We start from the raw sequence: 22418 nt of genomic DNA, 5'->3' as shown, positions 1-22418 counted from the left end.
ACAAAAAAAAAAAAAAAACTTGAGAACTACTGCTTTAAAACATGAAGAACAAGGATTGAATACCTTATTAAATAATACTAACACTATGGGTTACAAAATACTCTTAAGAACAAGACGCTGTGTAATAAGACACACAGGTAAAAGAGAAGACACAACTAGCTTTTGGCCGTGAAACATGACACATGACGAATTACACACGCACCAAACTTCATGAAAGCTACATTTCAGCAAATGAAATATGAGGGTCGAAAAACTGAACAGGATAAAAGACGTAGAAATACAAGATGTTTCTTTTGACCAGAGTTCTTAGAAGGTGCTGTGAACTTTGATACAGCTAGAGATGCCGCTGATATCACGTGTCTTCTTTCATGAAATATGGACACAGAGGCAATGATCTCATCACGAAGCACACGACTTGAGATTTTCTCTGGCATAGGACCAAAAAATTCAAAGTACAATCAGAACAAATTTGTGCAAATTCTTCGTAAAACCATTCTTACATAATGCATTGCACAATCAATGCAATGATGTACTTAATACATTTAGGAACGACGTTTAAACAGCAATTCATTTTGCTAATGCTTCATGAATTAGGTCCATTGACTTTCCAAACACATGAACTACATTGACCGCCCCTTCTCATTGTGCTCAGTACAAATGACTTACCTTGTTGTAGTAATGTAGATATACAGTGTGCCATTGTCCATTGCTAACCCCACCAGCTACAAATGGAGTCACTGTGGTTTTAGATTCTCCTAAACAAAAATAACAGGAAAGAGGAAACCATTCTTCAGTAATTCTGCTAGTGTTAATCGGATTGCATATATATACAGTATATAGCTTAACACAATATGCAATACAACACAATTCCCAAATAACTAAATTCCAGTCTAACAAAATGGCTCCAAAGCACCTTAAGTATTTTAATATGTGTGGCATTTTTCCAGTCTAGTGGACAAAATAAGTAAATCATTATCAAGGAGATAATGGTAGTCAGGACCTCCCATGTCAGCACTTTCCCTCAGTGCATACTGCATACACTGTTAAATATCATAGTTGTTTATATATCTCTCCAACTTAATTAAGTTGAGTGATAGCTAGTAAGCTGGGATGGACCTTTGACCTCTGAGGGTTCATAATTTACCAGAATCACTGTGTTGTTTGATGTTTTACATTCCAGGACAGTGGAGGAAATGCCTTTCACTGTCTTTATTCTCAGCTCATGTGGACGGATGACCCTCAGTATTGTGGTTAGACGTAACAAGCATCTGCTAATACTAGGACACTCTAGAGATGAATTCCACTATCGTGTTTCCTTTGGAAAAAAATCTGACCTGTTAAAAAGACGGGACGTGGTATTTCACGCACATTGACTAGACAGTAACTCTTGTTGATGTGTGAGGTTTAACAAAACAAAGGAACAGGTAGACAGAGGAAGTGTGTGTTAATGCTCTTTGGCCACCTGCTTCCTTTGGCACAGCTCTGGATGAGCAAATACGCACTAATGTTCGGGATTTGACACTCAAAAAAAAAGTAGATGAATATTCAGGACTCTAAGGATTTGTTCAGGCGATTGAAAACCAGTTAGTTGTTAGTAGTTTGAGCAACAAAACAAAAGTCAAAACTACAAACCTGATCCAATACAAATATATGTAACAAACATATACAAATACAAAAATCTGATTAAAAATGTAAAAAATGTGAAAATATGTGAAGGTGTTATTCACAAAGATTAAAAAAAATTTTTTTTCAATGCATTGGTTTCTTGGGTATTTTCATTAAATAAAAACTTAAAACCAACCAAACAAAAAAATCTAAACTAAATTATTTACATTTTATATTAAAACTAAAAATACAGATTCATTGAATGGTGTCGTTTAGAGATGCAAGTCAACTACTTACCAGCAGAGAAGGTCAGCTGGATTTGCTCTTCGACAATTTCAATCGCAATGAAATCGTGCCTTTCATTAAACCTGCCATTATAAAGCAGCAGACCGTTTCTCTCCCTGGTAGCAAACCTATGAATAATAATAAACAAACAATATTCAAAACCTAAATGCATCATAATTAGCTTGTTCAATTCAAACCTTAATGCATAACAATTAGCTTGTTCAAGTTGTAAAGTAAGTGTAAAGTAAGATCCACAGGCTATTTAAAAAAAATTCAAAAAGGTTTTAAAAAGATTTATCATATTTTCATCAGACATTCTATTTTAATAAATATTCATTTCTGATCCACAGATCAAGAGTCCAGGAACATCCTAAGATCACTCACAACAAAAACATGCATGATTGACAGGAGAATAAAAAAAGATAGGGAGTGGAGGAAAAGGAAGTGATAAAAGCTGCCAAGAGACACAGCTAGAGGTAATGACGCTGTAATGGACGGGGGAAACTGATACTCTGATGTTTGCCAACCTCTGGTATCTCAGTTGGCCCTGTGGTGAGGGCACCTGGGATTTTTGCAGGGAGAGGTGTCAGATAGCACATGGCAAAGGGGCAGACTCACAGGAAGTATGAACAAAGATACCTCACCGCACGCGGCATCCTGTTTTCATGTTTGCCATGAGAAGAACTTGTGTGGTTGGTATGCATCCGTGTCTAATTTGCTAGATCGGTTACATGGTAATTAATAAATGGCATAATGGGAAAGTGAGGAAACAGGTGTTTACCCTTAGAAAATTTTGGTTTTCCCAGCAGGATATTTTCTAAGGACAGAACCGCATGAGATTTGGATGCGAATCAGACGTAATTAACTAAACGTGACAAAAATCATATAACAAACCAAAAATCATATAAAACGAAATAGAAATATGTAAAAATAATACAAACTATACTGAAACTATCAAAACCAATAACTAAAACTGAACTAAAATGTAAAATAAATTTGAATATAGTATTAAAATTTAAATGTGTTATTTTTACTAATAAAATTAATAATTTTATTTATCATCATTAATTAATAAGATTTTTTTATTTTATTTTAATATATATATATATATGTTTTTATTATTTGATAAATAAAATGTATTTTATGTATTATAATATTTTTTTAAAGTATTAAAATAGGATCTTATTAATACATTTATCATTTTATTATAAGATATTTTTATTTTAATAGTATTAAAATATTAGTTAACTAATAATATATATAATTTAATTGTTTATTATGGGATATTTGAATAGTATTAAAATAAAATATTTTATTGAAAGGTATTTTATGTATTATTTATTATAAGATATTTTAAAAGCATTCAAATATTATCTTATTAATAAGATTTATCATTTTATTTATTATAAGATATTTTTATTTTAATAGTATTAAAAATAATATTTTATGAATATGTAAAATTTTATTGGTTATTACGGAATATTTTAATAGTATTTTATGTATTATTATTAATTATAAGATCTTTTATTTTAATAGTATTTAATAGTAATAAAAAATAATGGTAACCCTCGGCTAATAGACAATGTTGTCTAGAGAGGTAAGTGCATGGATGGATGGATGGGTGGATGAAGTGATAGATGGCGTAACTCTAGAGGGTTTACTGACATGAAGGAGAGGGTGAAGTGGAATCTCTGCCTCAGGCCTCTGAAGGTGATGAAGGACTGGCCAGGGAAGCTGCGTGTGGTCATCTCACAATAGGGCTTCTCGTACTCGCCGTCAGGACACTGGCACAGGAAACCTCCCACCAGAAGGTCCACACACCTGCCTCCATTCTTACACACACCTGGAACACAGCGGCCTGAGCGCATGTTCACCTCACAGCGCTCTCCTGAAAAGAAAATACCAGAGAAACATTACTACAACAAACTGCTTTTTATGCTTTCTGAAGAAAATACGAGTGGTGTGAAAGTTGATTGTCTAGGGTATTGTTGCCAAGGTGTTGCTGTGCAGTGCTTGAAGAACCTTTTTCCACAATAAAGAACCTTTTGTGCATTGAAAAGATTCCAAAAATGTAAAAGGTTCTTCATGGAACCATAGATGCCAATAAAGAACCTTTATTTTAAAGAATGTAAAAGGCTCTACTGTGATAGAATTTGCAGACAAAAGTTCAAGTTTTTATATTCTGACACACTCCACTTTATGGTTTGCTAAATGGTGACAGAATTTTCATTTTTTGTTGAACTAATTATTTAATAAAATGGACAGTTCAGGTCCTGGATGCTGATTGGTCCTTCCATTAATGCTAAACGAGGTAACAAACCCACATTTCATAAGTCCACTAAGTGCAATTCAGCCATGGAACTCAATTTCAGATAATAATTGGAAACTTGTTCCCTTCACCCAACCTTCTAACCCAGCCACTTGAGTGAGCTTAGTTTTAGTTCCAACAGGACAAAGGCTTCCAGTTCTGTCCAAACGAGAAGGCTTCAGAGAAAGCGTTGACCACCATGTCCTCTTTGCTTAGTGATTCCAGGCAGGCTGCTGTGCTCACTGACCCAGACTAACCTTTGTTCATACTCTAAAGAAACAGGACCAAAGCCAAGCAACAGAAGAACAATGAAAGAGCCCTGGTGGTCTGTAAGACACCTGTTATGCTCCACTAGCCTCATAACGGGACATGAGATCTGGGGTGAACCGATGACGGCTCGCCATTGGAAAATGCTGCAAGCAAAAGTGACACCATTCACATTGTTACAGGTAGATTTTTGCTAGAGGGTTCCTTTGATATTTATCACAGTAAATTATTGTGTTATTGACATTTGACCAAATTAAGATTAAATTCAAGAAAAACACGTAGCTGAAAGATAAGACTGCTTAACTTTATATTGCAATAAAGGTCAACTGAACCTGATGATTTTGTTTCATGAGTGTTTTTTTTTTTTTAGCTATCTTTACATATATGTGCATACAGGGCCGAAAAATGAAATTTTGCCACACTGGATGACAACAGGTGAAATGAAAATGAAAATAAATAAATAAATATTATTTAATTAATTAATGACCATAAATATTAAGGTAACATTTTACAATAAGGTCTCATTTGTTAGCATTAGTTAATGCATTAACTATCATATACTAACAATGACCAATATATTTTTACAGCATTTATTAACCTTTATTGCAATTCAAATTTGAATGAAAAGTAAAAAACAATTGACAATCAAAAATGTTTTATATCAATGTTATATAGGCAGACAGACCGATAGATAGATAGATATTGTAAGATCATAGTAGACAGACAGACAGACAGATTAATATTGTAAGATCATATAGATAGATAGATAGATAGATAGATAGATAGATAGATAGATAGATAGATATTGTAAGATAGACAGACAGCTAGATAAATAGATAGATAATATAGTAGACAGACAGACAGACTGATATATATATAGTTTGTGTGGTTTGCTTTCACCTGAGATAGACGCACCCCGTAGCACAGGACACAGAAACATGCCGATAACAATCTTCCCACAAATCCATCACCATGCTGACAAATGCAGTAGCTGCGGAACAAACATCTGAGGTTTGCTTGGAGGACTTTACCTTGTTGCGCTTGTAATCCTGTAGCTCTGATTCCAGGCCAGCTCGGTGTGCAAACTATTGTGTACCTGCCATTACCTTGACAAGATCTGGGCCCAGAGGAACTATGTCGACTGGGACACACAAAAGAGGTTCCAAAGAGGTAATGATCCAAATGTCGGTCAGATAATCCCTCATTTCGGAGGAATTACAGGGATACATTACTCTGTAATGAGAGAAACCCATGAGAGGAACTACAGAGGCCACTGTCAACACCTCTAGTTATGACCACATACTACCTGAGGGCTTGACAGGGCAGAGGTTCACTACTCTTTACTGTAGTTCAGAAACCTGAGCTCACAAACAGACAGAAGCTGTCAAAGTGAATGATACAGTGCGGGAGCTCTGAACCTCGGGACTGAGGGTCTGGATACCGTTCCTGCTGTCAAACTTACACAGGATAATTCCTTCCAACAAGAGCTTATCTCCATTCAAGTTATGACAGAATCAAAAACTATTGGCGCTCTCAACAGTCTGAGCAACTGAGAAGATGACAATTTGCAACCAATTTGAAATCAACCATACTATATTAATACACAGGTTATTGATATTTGCGGTGTTTCCAAAGGCACACATACATAGCTATAACTTGGATTTGGGTTAGAGATGTGAATAAACCCCTAAACCTAAGCATTAAAAGTCAGCAAGCAACCTCAAATCATGCCGTTTGTTGAGAAGAGGTGTTGTATTACTTTTCTAGGCAATCAGACTTGCAATTTTCACTTGGCTGGCGATGAAATGGGTAAATTGTTGTGTGTGTGCGCTATTCAGAATTTAATTGACAATGCCTCTTAATTCTGAATTCAATTCCTGAATTCGAATTGAATTTGAATTTAAGTGGCAAACAGGATTCAATTCAAATTTGAATGTAAAGATTTCAAATGAACTGACATTCAAAGAAATTCATGTAACTGAAATGTTAAATTAAAACAAACAATATAGATGGATGGATGGACTGTCAAATAGAGACCGACAGACAGATAGACAGACATAGATAGATAGATAGATAGATAGATAGATAGATAGATAGATAGATAGATAGATAGATAGATAGATAAAGCAGAATTTTATCAAACCCTAAATACAACCCAGAACTACCAGAACACCCTAGCAACCACATAACATCAACCTAGCAACCACCCACAACACCTTAGGACTGTGGCACCACTCAGATTTTCTTCTGAAAATATAACAAATCCAGTTAGAAAATAATCTGACATTACTTCTTGAACACTTCATCAAATAATCTAAAAACAATAGCATAATTAACAGATACTGACCTGTAAAATCTCGCGGGCACTCACAAGTGAACCCCCCCTCTCGGCTGCGGCACTTCCCGTTGTTCTGACACGGGCCTGAGTAACAAAGGTCCACCTCCGTCTCACAGTAGTCTCCGGTGAATCCGTCAGGACATCGACACCGTAACCCGTTCACGGGGTGTATGGGCCTGAAAAGAACCGTGTTGGATGCCACGAAGGGAGCCGTACTGTCAAACTTCAGAACGGCTACACACTTCATGTAGTTCTCACAGGGCTCACGCAGACAGATGTTATCATCAAACGGCAGGACGCGCTGAGTTGAGATTAGTGTCAACAAGGTGCGGTTAAGGTACATCTGCTCCTGCAGTTCCTCTGATGGGAAATAACGTCCCGGAGCTCCACCCGGGAGCAAGGCCGAGAAAGTGACGTTGAGAATGCTACCGCTAACGTCCGTATCATTTTGGACATTGAAGACGAAGACGCCATCGGGGCTGGTGGACAGGACCGCGGCTACACCTTCAGTAAAGAGTGAGAGCAGAGGGGAGAGGAAACGCTCCTGAGACATGTTCTCCAGACGAACAGTGATGCTGTTCGTCAACATGTCATCCGTAATGATGGTCACACGTAGGGTGCAGAAGGCTGAGACCTGGTGGAGTCCATCTGGGAAGACACAAAGGGACTCGATTAATGTTTAAACCGAAATGAATGCCATGTCGGGAGCTGGCAGGTGGTAAGTTTACATGCTTGTGAGTGAGATGAACTTTATGGACATGCTTGAACATGGAGCTCAATTCACCAAGCACTTCTACCTTCACACTGTTTGAACAGCAATACAACCAGCTTCCTGACAAGCAATGCAATGCATCAGTGACCTCAAAAAGTCCTCAAAAGGTTTGTTGTGGAGGAGGTGTTGATTATCGGTTTTAATTTTTTTACAAGGAAAAATATAAATATATTATTCTGATACTCATTTGAATACAATAATAGAATATATCTGACACTACAAAAATACTGTAAAAAAGTACATAATGCTGCTTGTATATTATTAGTAGTAGTAGTCGTATTAAGGATGCACCGATATACAATTTTTGTCTGATACCGATAACCGATAATTCTTTATATTTGAAAGCCGATAACCGATATATTGGCCGATAAATCTTGGCCGAAAAGTCTCATGATTAAAAGACATGTCCCAAGCACACAATTATAATGTTCTCATTATGATTTTATGTAGCCTATATGAAAGACTTGCGCTGCACATGTTGCACTTAACTGTATTTTCCTTTTTTGAAGTGATTCCAATCTATATTTCAAGCAATTCAAAACCATCATGGCGAACAGTGCGCTTCTGAAGTGTCTCAGCTAAAGGACATAATACATTATTTATTGGCTTTAATATATCAGTCAAATTTTCATGCATCCCTAATAATAATAATAATGTTATGATAAATAAACGAATTAATGAATTGTATTGTATGCGCTATTGTTGTTAATATTATAAATATTTTTTACAAGGAAAAAAATAGGAATATCTTATTCTGAGGCTTATTTAAATACAAGTGTATTTTTATATCTGATATTATAAAATATTGCAAAAAATAAAGTATACTATTTTTATTATTATATAATATTATTAAAATTATTTATAATAAATAATTTAATTTTAAAAATAAAATAAAAATAGAATGTATACTATTGTTAATATTATTATTTGTATTTTTTATTATGTGTGTGGTTCAATTGAAAATGTTGTTAAAGCAAATAATAATAGCCTGACGGCCAGCAGAAAAAATAATCCACCTTCCTTTTCATTTATCCCCACTTTATCATTACCAAATGTTTAAGAGCAAAAGTGTCTAAGTGTTGTGTTGTACATCTGGCCAGTGTGTCACATTTGCCCTGTCCTTTTGTTTGACAGGCATTGTTCATGGTCCAGCGTATTCTTTAGTACCAATTGCGGGCTCCTAGTGTAAAGGGCCCCTATGTCATGTGAATGGAGAGAGCTATAATTGCAGGACAATGAGGACATGTTTCCACTCTGTTACACTGTCTTTTCACATACTGTCAGCTAAGCCAGACATGCAGTTGCAGACACAACAAGGAGTTTTTCTTTCTGCACGCACACGCATTTGCACAAGCAAACGCCACGCATACACATTCAATTATATTAATTCATACTTCACATGCACAAACACAACAGTTGAACAAGTCACGTCACATAAAATTCAATTTAATCAATTAAGTCTAACAAATATCACCCTTCTTATTTCCATTATATATTATAACGGATTATATCAAATATTATATGAAATCATTTTTAAATATCATAGGAATTCTTACAAAAATATATTTTAAAAAAGCACAATAGTGATCATCACATGCATTGGTAATTAAAAATATATATTTCCCAGACAGTTTTTCATCTTCTATCTTTTAACTGTAGAAAATATTTTGACATGAATTATTTTGATTAATGCAATTATTTCAATTAAATTGTGTAATCGATTGACAGCCTAAAACTAATTTCCTCCTATCTCTACGCGTTAAACATGGAGTGTCCTGGCAAGCTTGCGATCTTGGCAAATCACAAATTTGTCACTAACCGCAATTTTCCCAGAAGTTTGTGTGAGGGGAACGGCTTAAAACAGGTCACATCCTGCTCCATTGTGTTCATAATACTCAATAATCCCATAAACTACTTAACTAAGTTTCTTTTAAATATGCTTAGTAAACTTTGCTAAATCGTGCCAGAAATTTGATCCTTATATGGAGAAGAACGCAGTAATGCACATGCTAAGTGGTTGTTTTTTGCCTTTTCTTTAATGAGGTGTGCAATAAAATCCCAACTTTGTATATTATGGCCACTCTGAAATGCATTAAGTCTCTCCCTCTCTGTTGACTCTCTTAGCAGTAATTGCTATACATAACAAACACTTTGGCATATGATAAAATATAGAGACACTTTACATTAGATCATAGTACTGATGAAAATTGATCCAAGCACTTTAAATTTGCAGACAGCACTACTGCTGAAAATTTAACTTAGTTCATTTATCCAGTAGTTCATTGTTCCAACTAATTATCACTACTTAAATGTGTATCATACAAAAAGTAATGAAATTGTCATTGAAATCCAACCTTAAAACTGCATAGTCATCAAACATGCAAAACCTAGTTATTCCCACAAGAAAAAGTGAAACAGATCGTTCCCAAAGTTGTCCTACACATACTAAACAGGCCTACAGGTATGATCTTGGATCCTCTCCAGGAAAAAGCTTGTACAAAAGAATGATAAGTCTCTAAAATCTGTCTATACAATCAATTAGGAATCGCTGTGTTAATATGAATATCATACACAAGTGTGGGTGGTCCAGAGCAGAAACTGTACCAACTGATTCCAGAGACTGCAGAACCAGAAATCAAAGCAAAACATTATACGATCGTTCGTTTAAATGGAATAACTTAGCACTGCACCACAGGAAGTCCAGCTTCAACGAATCCCTCAAAACTGACTGTGGAGATTATGACACTAGCTAAGTAAACTACATCGAAATGTTCACAGTTTCACTTGGCAACAAACTCCTTTGCAAGACCACTGAGCTGTGACAGTGTTTACAGCCTTTGTAAAGAGCAAGTGTCGCGTTCAGTTTTCTTTTCGAACAATCTGAGAATGAAGGCAAACACACAGAGCAGCTTTTCGGCATAGTGTTTTCCGAGGGAAAAGGCCAAACAGTCTGTGCAAAGATAATACTTCAGTGTAGTTTAAATACACACTCTAAAGACACTTACTCGCAGGAGCTGACCTGCAAATGAACACAGTGGGAAGTTTAGAGGTTATCACCTCACTGTTAAACTGTCCTACAGCTAATGTCTACCTCGGTTTCCTGGTTACCAACTACCATGTGGATGACGTAAATCAGAAGTCTAAACGCCTATTTCCACACACTCTCATGACAGCTCATAATTTGTATGAGATGGCAATATCATATGATATAACTTGTCTCATATGAAAAGTAAAAAAAAAAAAAAAAATTATAATCATGGTTTTGTTTAGGTTTGGGTCACGCATTTTTGTACGACTTCGTAATCTCCTAAAAATGTTCACAACTTTTCATGATAATGGTTGCCTTTCACACAAAGAAACTTTGCTTTCCATTTATTACTTAAAGCACACTTAGGCTTACTTTGATACCAAAGCAAAAACTAATTACAAGCATAGATAAATACAACAAAGTTACAAAAAAAGTAAGGTCTAGTGTATGTATTCAGGTACAGACATAATAATTAGGCCCACATGTAAAGTAATAGTGCTCACTGTATAAATTAAATATAGATACATTTTTATTAAAGCTGTGTTTTGTTGTTTGATTAAAAGCAATGACTTAGACAGCAGCAGGTATTTCGACTATAGGTTGCTGTCACTTTAAGACCCAATGCACGGATCTAAGGATCTCACAGAAAATAATGTTACACATCCGATTTCTTTCTCAACTGTTTACATTCACTTAAGACACAACCGACTGTGTTTAGAAGATACTTGCCCGAGACTGGCATTTTGACATAATTTTGTGTGAATGTGTCTGTTCAAGCGCATGGAGATGCGAAAGAAGAATCAATGTGCGCACAGGTAACAGCGCGCAAGAGCCGAATTGGTGGTGAACCTTAGTAATTAATCCGTGAAACACATGCGTATACGGATTACGGATCAACTACGATCCGATTAACCCCTAGTATGGCACATCTGAATGTGAATGAGATTTGAGCTGCAGTGGAAGGAAAGTTTGGTCAAATTTTTTTAAGGTGATGTAGTAACACGTTACGACATATACTTACTATAGTAATAACACTAAATGATGCATAATTAAAGGTTCTCTAAGCGATCCTGGGTGACGTCACTTCTTGTTGACGTTCGAACTATTGTCAAACAAAACGGAGGCTAGCTAGACCCTCCCTCCTCCTCATCCGCACACTAACCCCCCAAACCACACCCCCAAACCCTTCTTGTCGGTCATTGGCTGGAACAGTTTGTTATGTTTTGGGGAGCGGGTCGCTGCAGTTTGTTTTTGGTGCTGTTTGTGAAGCATGGGCTGTCTACAGAGATCGCGTTTCTTTACAGTGTGTTCAGGGGACAGGCAGCCAGCGGATAGTGAGGAGATGTTTGCTGTATGTGACAAAAAATGTTTTGGCCTAAAAAACACATGACATCGCTTAGAGCACCTTTAATTACAAGTAACTAACCCTGACCCTATAGTAAGTACATGTAGTACTTGCTCAGTACTCGTTTGAGTAAGTACAAATGTAACTACGTCACCTTAAAATAAAGCAAAGGTTTTTCAGCAAATAACAACTCAGCAGACTTTAAAGTCATACGGGCTGAATTTATGGTTGATTGTACGGAAAAGACCAATGTGAACATTCTGCTAAACGGAAGAAAGGAAGCCATACGGGTTTAGGTGGCATGAGGTTGAGTAAATGATGACAGAATTGTCATATTAGGATGATCTAATGCTTTAAATATGGAGTGTCATGGGGTGAGAATACAAAATGTTGAATACAAACACATCAGTCTTAATTGTCTCTTTTCAGTCATTTGTCCTGAAATGCTTCTCAAAAAGCATGTGGGAACATTCAGTTGGACAGCTGATTGACAGTTGGCTGGTGCAAAAGTAGCAGGGACTCACAAAAAACTCCTGCCAAGTGCCAAAGCATCAGTTAGCCAACGCCAAGACACATGTCCTGCTTCACTGGCAGTGGCCACAGCAACTTCACGACTGATGGCTGACCTAAATATTTGCGAAGCTGAGCCAACTGGTGCCCGTCGCACAATAGGCACAGCTGAGAGAGGGGCTACTGAAAGCACAAGGCAATGAGGGCAGGGCTGTCCCCTTTCGAAAAATCATCAACGCTTTTTAAAAAGGACATCAAATATGGAAGTCAAATATGAGATAAAGTCAAATTATGACATAAATCATAATTATGAAATAAACAGACAAAATTATTAGATTAAGTCATACGTATTAGATAAAAGGACAAGGTTATGAGATATTTCGTCATAATTATGTGAAAAACAAAATAATTATGACTTACCAAGTCAGCCTTCTAATATAAAAAGTCAAAATTATAAGTTACAAATAATGATAAAAAGTATAAATTGAGAATTATGACATACAAATTCAAAACTAGTCGAAATGGCGTTATAATTGATATGCTTTTGGTGAACTGTGGAGTGGGTAAAACTGTTTTAATGGTAGGCTAACCGATACCATTGACTCGCGCTAGCCTAGCACCGGTGAACTATGCAACTGGAAGGACTGGGTGAACATTTTCGAAAACTGACTCCACTGGTAAATAACACACAGGCTAACTTGTAAATGAGGCCCGATGTCCAAAATTCTGAACCACCCCTTTAAATATATAATATCAAATGATGACCAATTAAAAAATATATTAAAAGTATTTGATAAATTATATGGTCCCATACAGTATATTTATGAGTATTCATAAATAATCATCATGTACGTAGTTGAGGAGAGATTCCCTGATATGATTGTAAAGCACTTTGGGTGTACAGTAGTACATATGAAAGCGCTATATAAATGCCTCATTCATTCATTCATTGACTATATATATTTGTTCGTTTTTACAGAAAATATTTTTTCTGTGGTCATCGGCGACACAGCATGCCACTTTAACATTCTATGCAATCAAAACTTTCAGTTTTGTTCGTTTCCTGCTTGTTCAACATCTATCCTACATTCAAGCCCTACATTCCTTCTTAAGGCCTATTAAAAGCTTTCTCCCTGGCATGGCTTGTGTGGAATGTGGTAAGTTCCACTCTGAGAAGTTAATGAACAAAGCATCTTTCTAGAGAGTGCATGGTCTAAAGTGCCTGATAATGGAGACCACACCTTGGCCGGCCTCCCTCATGAATCTGTTGTGATTCTTGTTAACATCATCTGTGGCAGGTCTGCTTTGATCCCTTCAAGCACATACATAAAACAGAGGGGAGCACAGTGAAATGGAACCCTGCAAGGTGTGGATTTTATGGGTAGAACTGTTAATGTTGCCCAAGGCCAAGAGACATGAAGGTGCTTCTGCTTGGTTATGCATTAGTATCTTTGAGGATTGAAGCACTTATATCAAATATTAATACCAGGCATTAAATGCCTTTATTTAAAAATGCAGCAAAATGCAGATGCCACCAAATACTAAGAAACTGGAAGCTTCCGCCTTCATTACTCTGCATTAGATGAGCTCATCCAAAACCCTTACATTTCTTGTAAAGGTAGTGACAGGCCGAAATTGAATGTATTTCAATTATAAAATCCTTGCTGAATAAAAATATGAATTTCTTTTTCTAAAAATCTTACTGAGCTCAACATTTTTTGTAGTTGTAGACCACTTTTATAATGCTTCTTGACCTTTTTAGAGCTTGGGAGCCATATCCTGGTCACTGTTTGCTTTCATTGCATGTAAAAGTGCAGCTTCTACATTCTGTTGAACTTCTTCTTTTGTACTCCACAAAAAGAAAAAGAAAAAAGGTCATGTGGGTTTGGAACAAGAGGGTGAGCAAATGACTACAGACATTTCATTTTTGGGTCAGCAGCTTTAAAACTTTGATTTGGGAAAACTGCAATAGTTGTATACAATTCTTAAGATTAAACAAAGAATTTGCCTTGATTGCATCATCGTTTCATTTCATTGTTAAGGAAGGAATTCAGTATTAAAGCCTTAGCGTTAGCGTTAGAGAAGATAATGCCCAGTTTGCCCTTTGTACTCGCGCAGTCCAATGAAAAACCTCCATTCACCATTCCCGACTCTTTTTCAAATAGTCTTTGGTGTCCAATGGCAACAGCTTGTGCCTGGAAATTAAGAACAGCTCTTGAAGAACAGTACTCCTAAGCTCTATTTATGAGTAACACAAACTCTGCAATCATTACCAAGCTTTGTCTTTTGATATAAAAATCTACTTCGTGCAAGTATTGTGATCCGGAATATTGTTTTACTGTCACGCAGGTACACCAGTCACAACATACTGCGCCTGACTGACAAGTTTTGCAGTTGCTGTTCTGATCTCTGCTCTTTCACCAGACAGACACCAAGTGAGTGCAAAAAACTCTCTCTTCTTTCAGCTGTGTCCTTCCTTTAAGGTTTCGACACAACAAACAGCTTTGTCTTCACTGACAGAAATCTGCATGTGGACAATGCCTCCCTCCTCTTTGGATTTAAGAAGCCCCCCGAATTTCACCCCCTACCCTCCTTCTCACCCCACTTCACAAAAGGGGCCCCGTGCTTCAACCCCCCAGCTTGGCGCTAAACGCTTAAGAGCTCCAAATACTCCCCCATTCTCCATGGCAACAACAACGGAGAGCCAGAGCTTTTCAAAACTCTTTTTCCCAGACGTCCTTTAGAGGACGTCCATGAGGGAACCCAATGGGATGCTTCGTTCCATTACCAGAGGATTAAGAAGGAGATCAGCTTGCTTAGCGCAAGTTCCCCGGTTGAAAAGATCAGCATATGTTGTGTTTTGGATGTTGGTCCACACCAGGCTTCTTAACTAGCTTAACCAGCAAGACTTTCTTGTTCTTTCTGGTCTAATGAAGCAATCAATTCTTCCAAATCAACCCAACATTTTTGAAAGGAATTGACAAATGGCCAAACTGGAATTGTGGAAGGAAATTTTCTTGTCAGTTCTTCACATTCATATTCAGTTTTTTATCCAAGACTTTCTTGGTATTTTCTGGTACTTTCCTGGTCTAGTGAAGATGGTTGAGCAACATGTTTTGGTGCACCATCAAGACCAGCACTAACCTACAGTACATAAACCAACCTGGACATGCAAGGAAATTCATGCTGGCCTATAAGCTGGTCTATGTCAGCATGAAAAAGTGGCCTGACCAATCACTCGATCTCTGCTTTTCTCTGAAATGTTCACAAATTCCCTGCATGGTTTAGATGCTTGGAAAAGCTGATGAGATAAAGATTTCATGCATAAGATGATTTAGAACGTGCCGAAATAAGGATAAAGACATATGCTCTGCCATTAACGGAAGAAATGTGTGCACCACAAGCTTTGCATTAGCCGCTGCGTGAGATTTCACTTATAGACGAAAAGGTTATTGATGAGATACATCAAAGGTTCAAAAGATAAAGATGAAAAGATCAAAGATTATGAGAAGTGCCCTACCTTTAAAATAAAACTGTAGATCAAAAGTTGACTGAAGAATTAACCACAGATGGTCCTTTTCTGGCAGCTCACTCCCTCGAATTAGATATTGAATTATCACTCAAAATCCAAAAGCGCTCTAGATAAGGCTTATGAAGTTATCTTGATGCACTGTTATGAATGGAATGCACTGGGGTTGAGTCAAGTTTATTGACTGAATGTTAATGATGCAAAGTAACTAACACTAAAGATGAGGCATGTGTTGGGAAAGAGAAGAACCACTGAGTCAACATGAATACAGATGCTGCAATGATTCATTTACATTAAATACTTAAGATTTTAAAAACTTTACAGTGCTTAAAGCTGCATATTAACAGTAAATAATTTCAGGGAATAAAAGGATAACCTTAGATTTATCAAATAAGCATAGTACATCATGTGTATCCAACATATCTCTCTCTCTCAAAAATAAATAAATATATATATATATATTTTCCAGCATTAAACGGTAATGAATGGTACAGCTTGAATGGTAATGATTGATGGTCTAAAGCTTTGTTGAAGCCAAGTGGAAGGAAACTCAGAGAGATTATTCCAAATTAACCCAAATTTTAAAAAGGAATAGAACATTTTGTGGAAGGAAAAGTTCTTGACAGTTTTTACAAACATATTGCCTCATATTCTGTTTTTTTCCCCCACTGTCACACTGTAAATATAATTGCAATCAATGTGATACTAATTTGAATAATTTAAAAAAAAAAATGTATATCTAATAAAATATCTGTAATTTATAAAATGTATTAAAATGTATATTAAAAAGAAAACAAGGTTAAAAAAGTATATGCATTATGTTTATAATGAACAAAAGCAGGATTTTATTCATCATAAGCAGTAATGTTAGTGTTCTCCCTCCACTGTCACTGTGTACTAGGAAGTTATTTGCCTGCCCACTAAGCAGTGGCACATGACATTTCTCAGAATCAAATTAAGTGGCAGTGTGTCATTGAAACTACATGCTAAGGGTGCATCTCTACTTACTGGCTGATCCTGATCCTCTGTAAGCTGTGACAACAATTAAACAAGTAATCAAAACAACACAAAACAATCTCTAGTTGTACACAGCCTACATAGGAGTTTTAAAGGCTCTTCAATTAATCCCCCAACATTTTCTTGTCAAATGTGACACCTTATACGAGACAAACAAGTTTTATCGTTGTGAATCTATCACTCCATGGACATCAGTTCTAATCCTGATATCACATGATATCTTGTTTGGACATGCAACATGGTTTTCAGCTTATGGATTTCAGATATTTTAGCTGGGGTTTTTTTTCTCTTCATTTTTCTCAAATTAATCTTGGGGCATGGTACAGCCTGGGGATGCAGAATGTGAATAAAGACTTGAAATCATAAGCGAAGTCAAAACCTCCTTCGACACGTGATCAGTCACTGTCTAAGGCATGGCATTCTGTAAGCTTTGGCTCCTGGGGAAAATGTACATGAAACGAACAACACTGACAGGTAAAAATGATATTTGATTTCTACAAGATTCAAAGGGAGAAGGGATCACTAACTTTTATTCATGTTAGTGCATGGTAGTTGTTAGAGGGAATATGTTCTGATGCATCTGAGGAATGTGGGAGAAGATCAACAACAGTTAATTTGAAAATTGTTGGAGAGTACCAATTTAGAAACAATTACATCTCACTATCAAGCCACAGTTGCTGTACCAAGTAGAAGAGACTTTGAAATAGTGTGAGCATGCCATAGGCCCAGCTACAACACTTTTAAAAAAGAGAGATAAGTGAGTCCTAAATGTGATTTGCAGAATGACCAATTCGGAGATATACCGTTGTGATTATGAGGTAATGTTGCAAGTACTTTTTTGACTCTGAGGTTTGAACAGGCTTCAAAAACAATCTCATATTCATTGAATAATATATTGCAAAAAATAAACTTCAGAATTGCTGCAAATAAAGAAGCATGATAATTGTTGTTATAGATATGTTGTTCACTATAGGGAGTGCCATCAAATATTGTTGAGCATAAGCAGAGACACAGAAGGGCTGTAAAAATAATTTAGATATTCAGGGACTGAGAACCCACCAGAAGAGAAGAGCACACAAGGAGGCAGATCACTATCACTTAGAGCATTAAAGAAAACCAATTAACACAGCATGAAAATAAAAAAGCTTGCACAAATCCCCTTCTACTATGACAAGGCAACTCGCAAAGCAGATTTTGAAAATCAATCAAACCACTGCACACAATACTTCGCCTGTTCGCCACATAATAGTTTTAACTTTTCAAAACAAAAATTGTGCCCAAATAATGTGGTATGTGCAGTATAGTGAGTCTCACCTGAAACTGTTACCCTCATTGTGGCCTCAAGTGGTCTGTTGTTATCCAAGTCCTTGCTCAGCTTTAACTCCCCAGTGTCTTGATTGAGAATCAGCAGGCTGAGTTCATTTCCCTCAACAAATGTGTAGAGGAGCTTGTCAGAAACATCTGGATCACGAGCAGGCACCTTCCCGATAGCTCCTGTGGGAAAGCTGCTAGACTTATTGGTAATGTAGTTGTTAAAAATAATCTCAAAATCCTGTAGAACAGGGTCATTGTCATTGACATCTACTAGGAGGACGTGTATAGTGGCCCGACTGACAAGTGGTGCGGATGTGGCCTGGACCACTATTACGTACTCCATCTTGGTCTCGTAGTCTAGGTCAGTAAGGGCAATTAGATCTCCACTGAAGATGTCAAGCTGGAAGACCTCAGGAATATTGCCCTCAACAATCTGGTAGAGGATCTGGGCATTGGTACCTTCATCTGGATCTGTGGCACTTACACGGGCAAGAGTGGACCCTACGGCACTGTTTTCCTCTACGTATATATACAACTCGTCCTTTTCAAACACAGGGGCATTGTCGTTTATGTCCAACACCGACACATGAATGTCTACGGCTGCTTTGAGAGGGGGCACTCCTTTGTCCACTGCAAACGCCTTGAGATTATACACTGCAATGTTTTCCCTGTCGAGCTTGCGGGCCGTTCTGATGATCCCAGAGTAAGGCTCAATAAAAAAGTCCCCCTCGCCATCATCTCCTCCCTGGAAGGTGTAGCTCAGTCGACCGTTAGATCCCGAGTCTCTGTCTGAAGCGGACACCTGGAGTACACTAGTGTATACCGGTGCATCCTCAAATACCGTTCCCTGGTAGATGTCCCGGAGGAACTGCGGTGCATTGTCATTGGCATCAAGAATGATAATCTCTACATAAGTGGTGTCTGATTTCTGGGGAATGCCGTTGTCACGGGCAATGATGGCAAGTGTGTAGGATGCCAGATCTTCGTAGTCAATCTCAATCTGAGTTGTGATGGCACCAGTGTCAGGATCAATCTTGAACTGTGGCACATTGTCCTCCATTTCATAAGTGATCCGGGCGTTTTCACCAGTGTCCTCATCGGTGGCACTGATGACCACAACAGTTGAGCCTACGGGCCGGTCCTCGCTCACTAAAACCTGGTAGTTAGCACTTTGAAATACTGGTCGATGGGTGTTGGCATCAGTCACATTAATGAAGACTTGAGCTGTGTCATGGCGTGTACCATCCGAGGCGGTGATTGTTAGGAGATACTGCCTTTCTTGCTTGTAGTCCAGAGGTAGTGCTAAAGTAATAAGTCCCCCTCCACTCTGGCTGGTGATGGCGAACCTGTTCCGTGTGTTCCCACTAGATATTTGGTACGTTACCACACTGTTTACATCCCTGTCTACAGCTGTGACAGAAAGCACACTGGTGCCCACAGCTGCATCCTCATTGACCTTTAGGTTATACAAGTGCTGTGTGAAGGTGGGGACATTGTCATTTACATCTAGTATAGTGACACTTACACTAGCTGAAGATGACATTGTAGGAACCCCGCAGTCTCTGGCCTCAACACCAAAACTGTAAAACTCTGTAGTTTCCCTGTCCAACTCGGCACCAACCGTAATCCATCCAGTGTTGTTATTGATAGTGAACGGAAAACCAGGTGATGTGTCAGTTAGCTTGTATTCCAAATGAGCATTATCACCTGAATCAGCATCGATAGCTTGAATGTGCATCACTGAGTAACCTACAGGAACATTTTCTAACACTGAGGCTTGAAAGGGTGTGCTGACAAACATGGGGGCATTATCATTAACATCCACCACTTGGATTACAACCATACCTGTGCCATTAATAAGAGGTGGTCGCCCTCCATCTTGTGCTTTCACTCGCAGTGTGTAGTCTCTTATCATCTCAAAATCTAGAGGGCTGATAACATCAATGACACCCGTAGGGGAGTGTATGTAAAACTGGCCCTTTATATTCCCATTTATGATGCTGTAATGCACTTTTGCATTATTCCCGGCATCTTTATCTGTAGCCTTCACCACAGCTACTTGTGAATTCACGGCTATGTTTTCAGGAACTTGAACTACATATCTCTTCTCACTAAACTGAGGGTAGTTATCATTCTCATCCTCTACGAAGATGTGCACTGTGGCTGTGGCAGTACGTGGACCGGGCTCTCTGCCCTGGTCGTTGGCTTCAACAATAATCCTGTACTGAGATTTAACTTCTCTGTCTGGTCTGACTCTGGTTTTGACCAACCCATTCCTTGGATCAATTTCAAAGCAAGTGTTCACCTCATCATTATTCACAATCTTATAAATCATATTGGCATTAGAAGGGGCGTCTCCATCTGTAGCCCTAATAGTCATCACTTCAAAGCCTACTTCAACATTTTCTCGAATACTAACCCTATACTCATTTTGTTCAAAAACTGGCGCGTGGTCGTTAGTATCGCTGACTGTGATAGTGAGGTACGCGATAGCTGATCTTTTAGGGGTTCCCCTATCAGTAGCAGTAACTTTGAACACATGCGTGTCTTTAACTTCCCTGTCTAAAGGTTGCAGAGTAGTTATACCACCCGTATCAGGGTTTATTTGAAATAAATGGTTAGATCTGCTGTCAAAAAGAGCTTCCATATCGTATTCAACAACACCAGCGTCTCCATCATCGGCGTCGAAGGCTTTGAGGGTAATGACGCGCGTTCCCGAGGGCTCGTTCTCGGGCACTGATACCTGGTAGTTTGGCAGTTGAAACTGAGGAGCAGAGTTCACGTTTCTTTTTTGACGTTTAGCCCACGGGTCTAATTGACCTCCAATGTGTTTTCTGCTTAAATGTAACTTAACATCGACAAATAAAGAGCCATTCAGTGAGTTAGGCATTAAACAAAACAAATTCGCTTCATGAGGTAAACAGAGGCTCGTGCTCCTGAGGGAAATAACGTGCCGCTGGTCTTTCTCCACACACCTACCACGAAACATTTGAGAACTCCGCATGGATACAGGTAAACGTTCGTAAATGTTTATGGGTAAGAAGTCTAAAGAAAAACATGTCTCATACCCAGTCAAGAGATATATATAGGCATCTGGTTTACGATTTTTTCTTTTGTATTTATTGAAGCAGTTATGCCCATGAACGAATGTATTGAAATTAAGCAGAATGAAGTTTTCTGAAACCAGAGATTTAATCCGCAAATACAGTGGCACAGGATTTCTCGGTAAACGAGTGCAGTCAACTTTGCGCGCGAGTGATACCAGCCCATCACTTCTTCTGATCTTTAGAACGTGCCGTAAAGACTTATCTGTGAGACTTCTGTCGATTATGTACGTCCATTCTGGCCCGATTGATACATTTGCCAGTGTTGCACCAGGCTGGAGGGCTTCCGATAGATGTAAATCCAAGCATCCAAACGGTGAGAGATGAATAAGTAACCCAAAGCACATCCATATCACTGGTAATTCCATGGCTCACGCGCATCTCGTTGAGAAAATTAGTCCAAACGATCCAGAACGTCCGCAGTCTGCAAAATTCCAACCATTCCTGTAACGTGAAAATGCACATTGGGTCAAGGCATGTTTCTGTGTGCAGAGCAGCAGGGACCAGAGAGCTGCACTGATAAGTTTTAATGAGTAAGATGGCTCTTCTCCCTCCCCTCCCACAACAATTTGCATGGACCTACTCATGCATTGTGATTTTGAAATATCCAATGAGCTCAACCGAATAGCTTACATTCGTGGCTATTAAAGAACACAGTTTTAAACTTAAATGTAAACCATTTCATCAATCTAAATTTTCACGTTGAATTTTTCCCCTATTATGTAAAAGATTAAAATGTTCTAAATACTCTAAATTCTAAATACTAAAAGAGACACAAGAATAGTTAAAAATAAGATTTAAAAAATAAAAAAGGTATTTTTTGTTCCAACTTAATATATATATATATATATATATATATATATATATATATATATATATATATATATATATATATACACACACACACACAGACTTGGGTTGTTAACATTTCCATAATCATTTGAACACTTTTAGCGGTAGCCCTACTTACTCTGTTCATTCCATGTACAACCTTTT

At 37.7% G+C, this 22418-nt stretch overlaps 1 protein-coding gene across 1 annotated transcript in view; it reads right to left on the bottom strand.

Annotated features, from left to right (window-relative positions):
* The window catches only part of celsr1b (cadherin EGF LAG seven-pass G-type receptor 1b), a 48943-nt gene extending 26979 nt beyond the window's left edge, over window positions 1–21964 (bottom strand). Inside the window, exons 1-5 of the mRNA XM_056251126.1 lie at window positions 18319–21964; window positions 6813–7451; window positions 3556–3778; window positions 1903–2018; window positions 667–755 (exon numbers count right to left, since the gene is read on the bottom strand). Of these exons, the coding sequence (XP_056107101.1) occupies window positions 667–755; window positions 1903–2018; window positions 3556–3778; window positions 6813–7451; window positions 18319–21790 (4539 nt within the window). The 5' untranslated portion in view covers window positions 21791–21964. The remainder of the gene's footprint in view (window positions 1–666; window positions 756–1902; window positions 2019–3555; window positions 3779–6812; window positions 7452–18318) is intronic.
* Between the last annotated feature and the right edge of the window lie 454 nt (window positions 21965–22418).

The sequence above is a fragment of the Rhinichthys klamathensis genome, unplaced genomic scaffold (genome assembly GCF_029890125.1).
Source record: "Rhinichthys klamathensis goyatoka isolate OS25496 unplaced genomic scaffold, OSU_Roscu_1.1 h1tg000076l_1, whole genome shotgun sequence".
NCBI lineage: Eukaryota > Metazoa > Chordata > Actinopteri > Cypriniformes > Leuciscidae > Rhinichthys > Rhinichthys klamathensis.
Note: the sequence above shows the minus strand (reverse complement) of the source record. Positions and strands in the feature narration are given on the sequence as shown.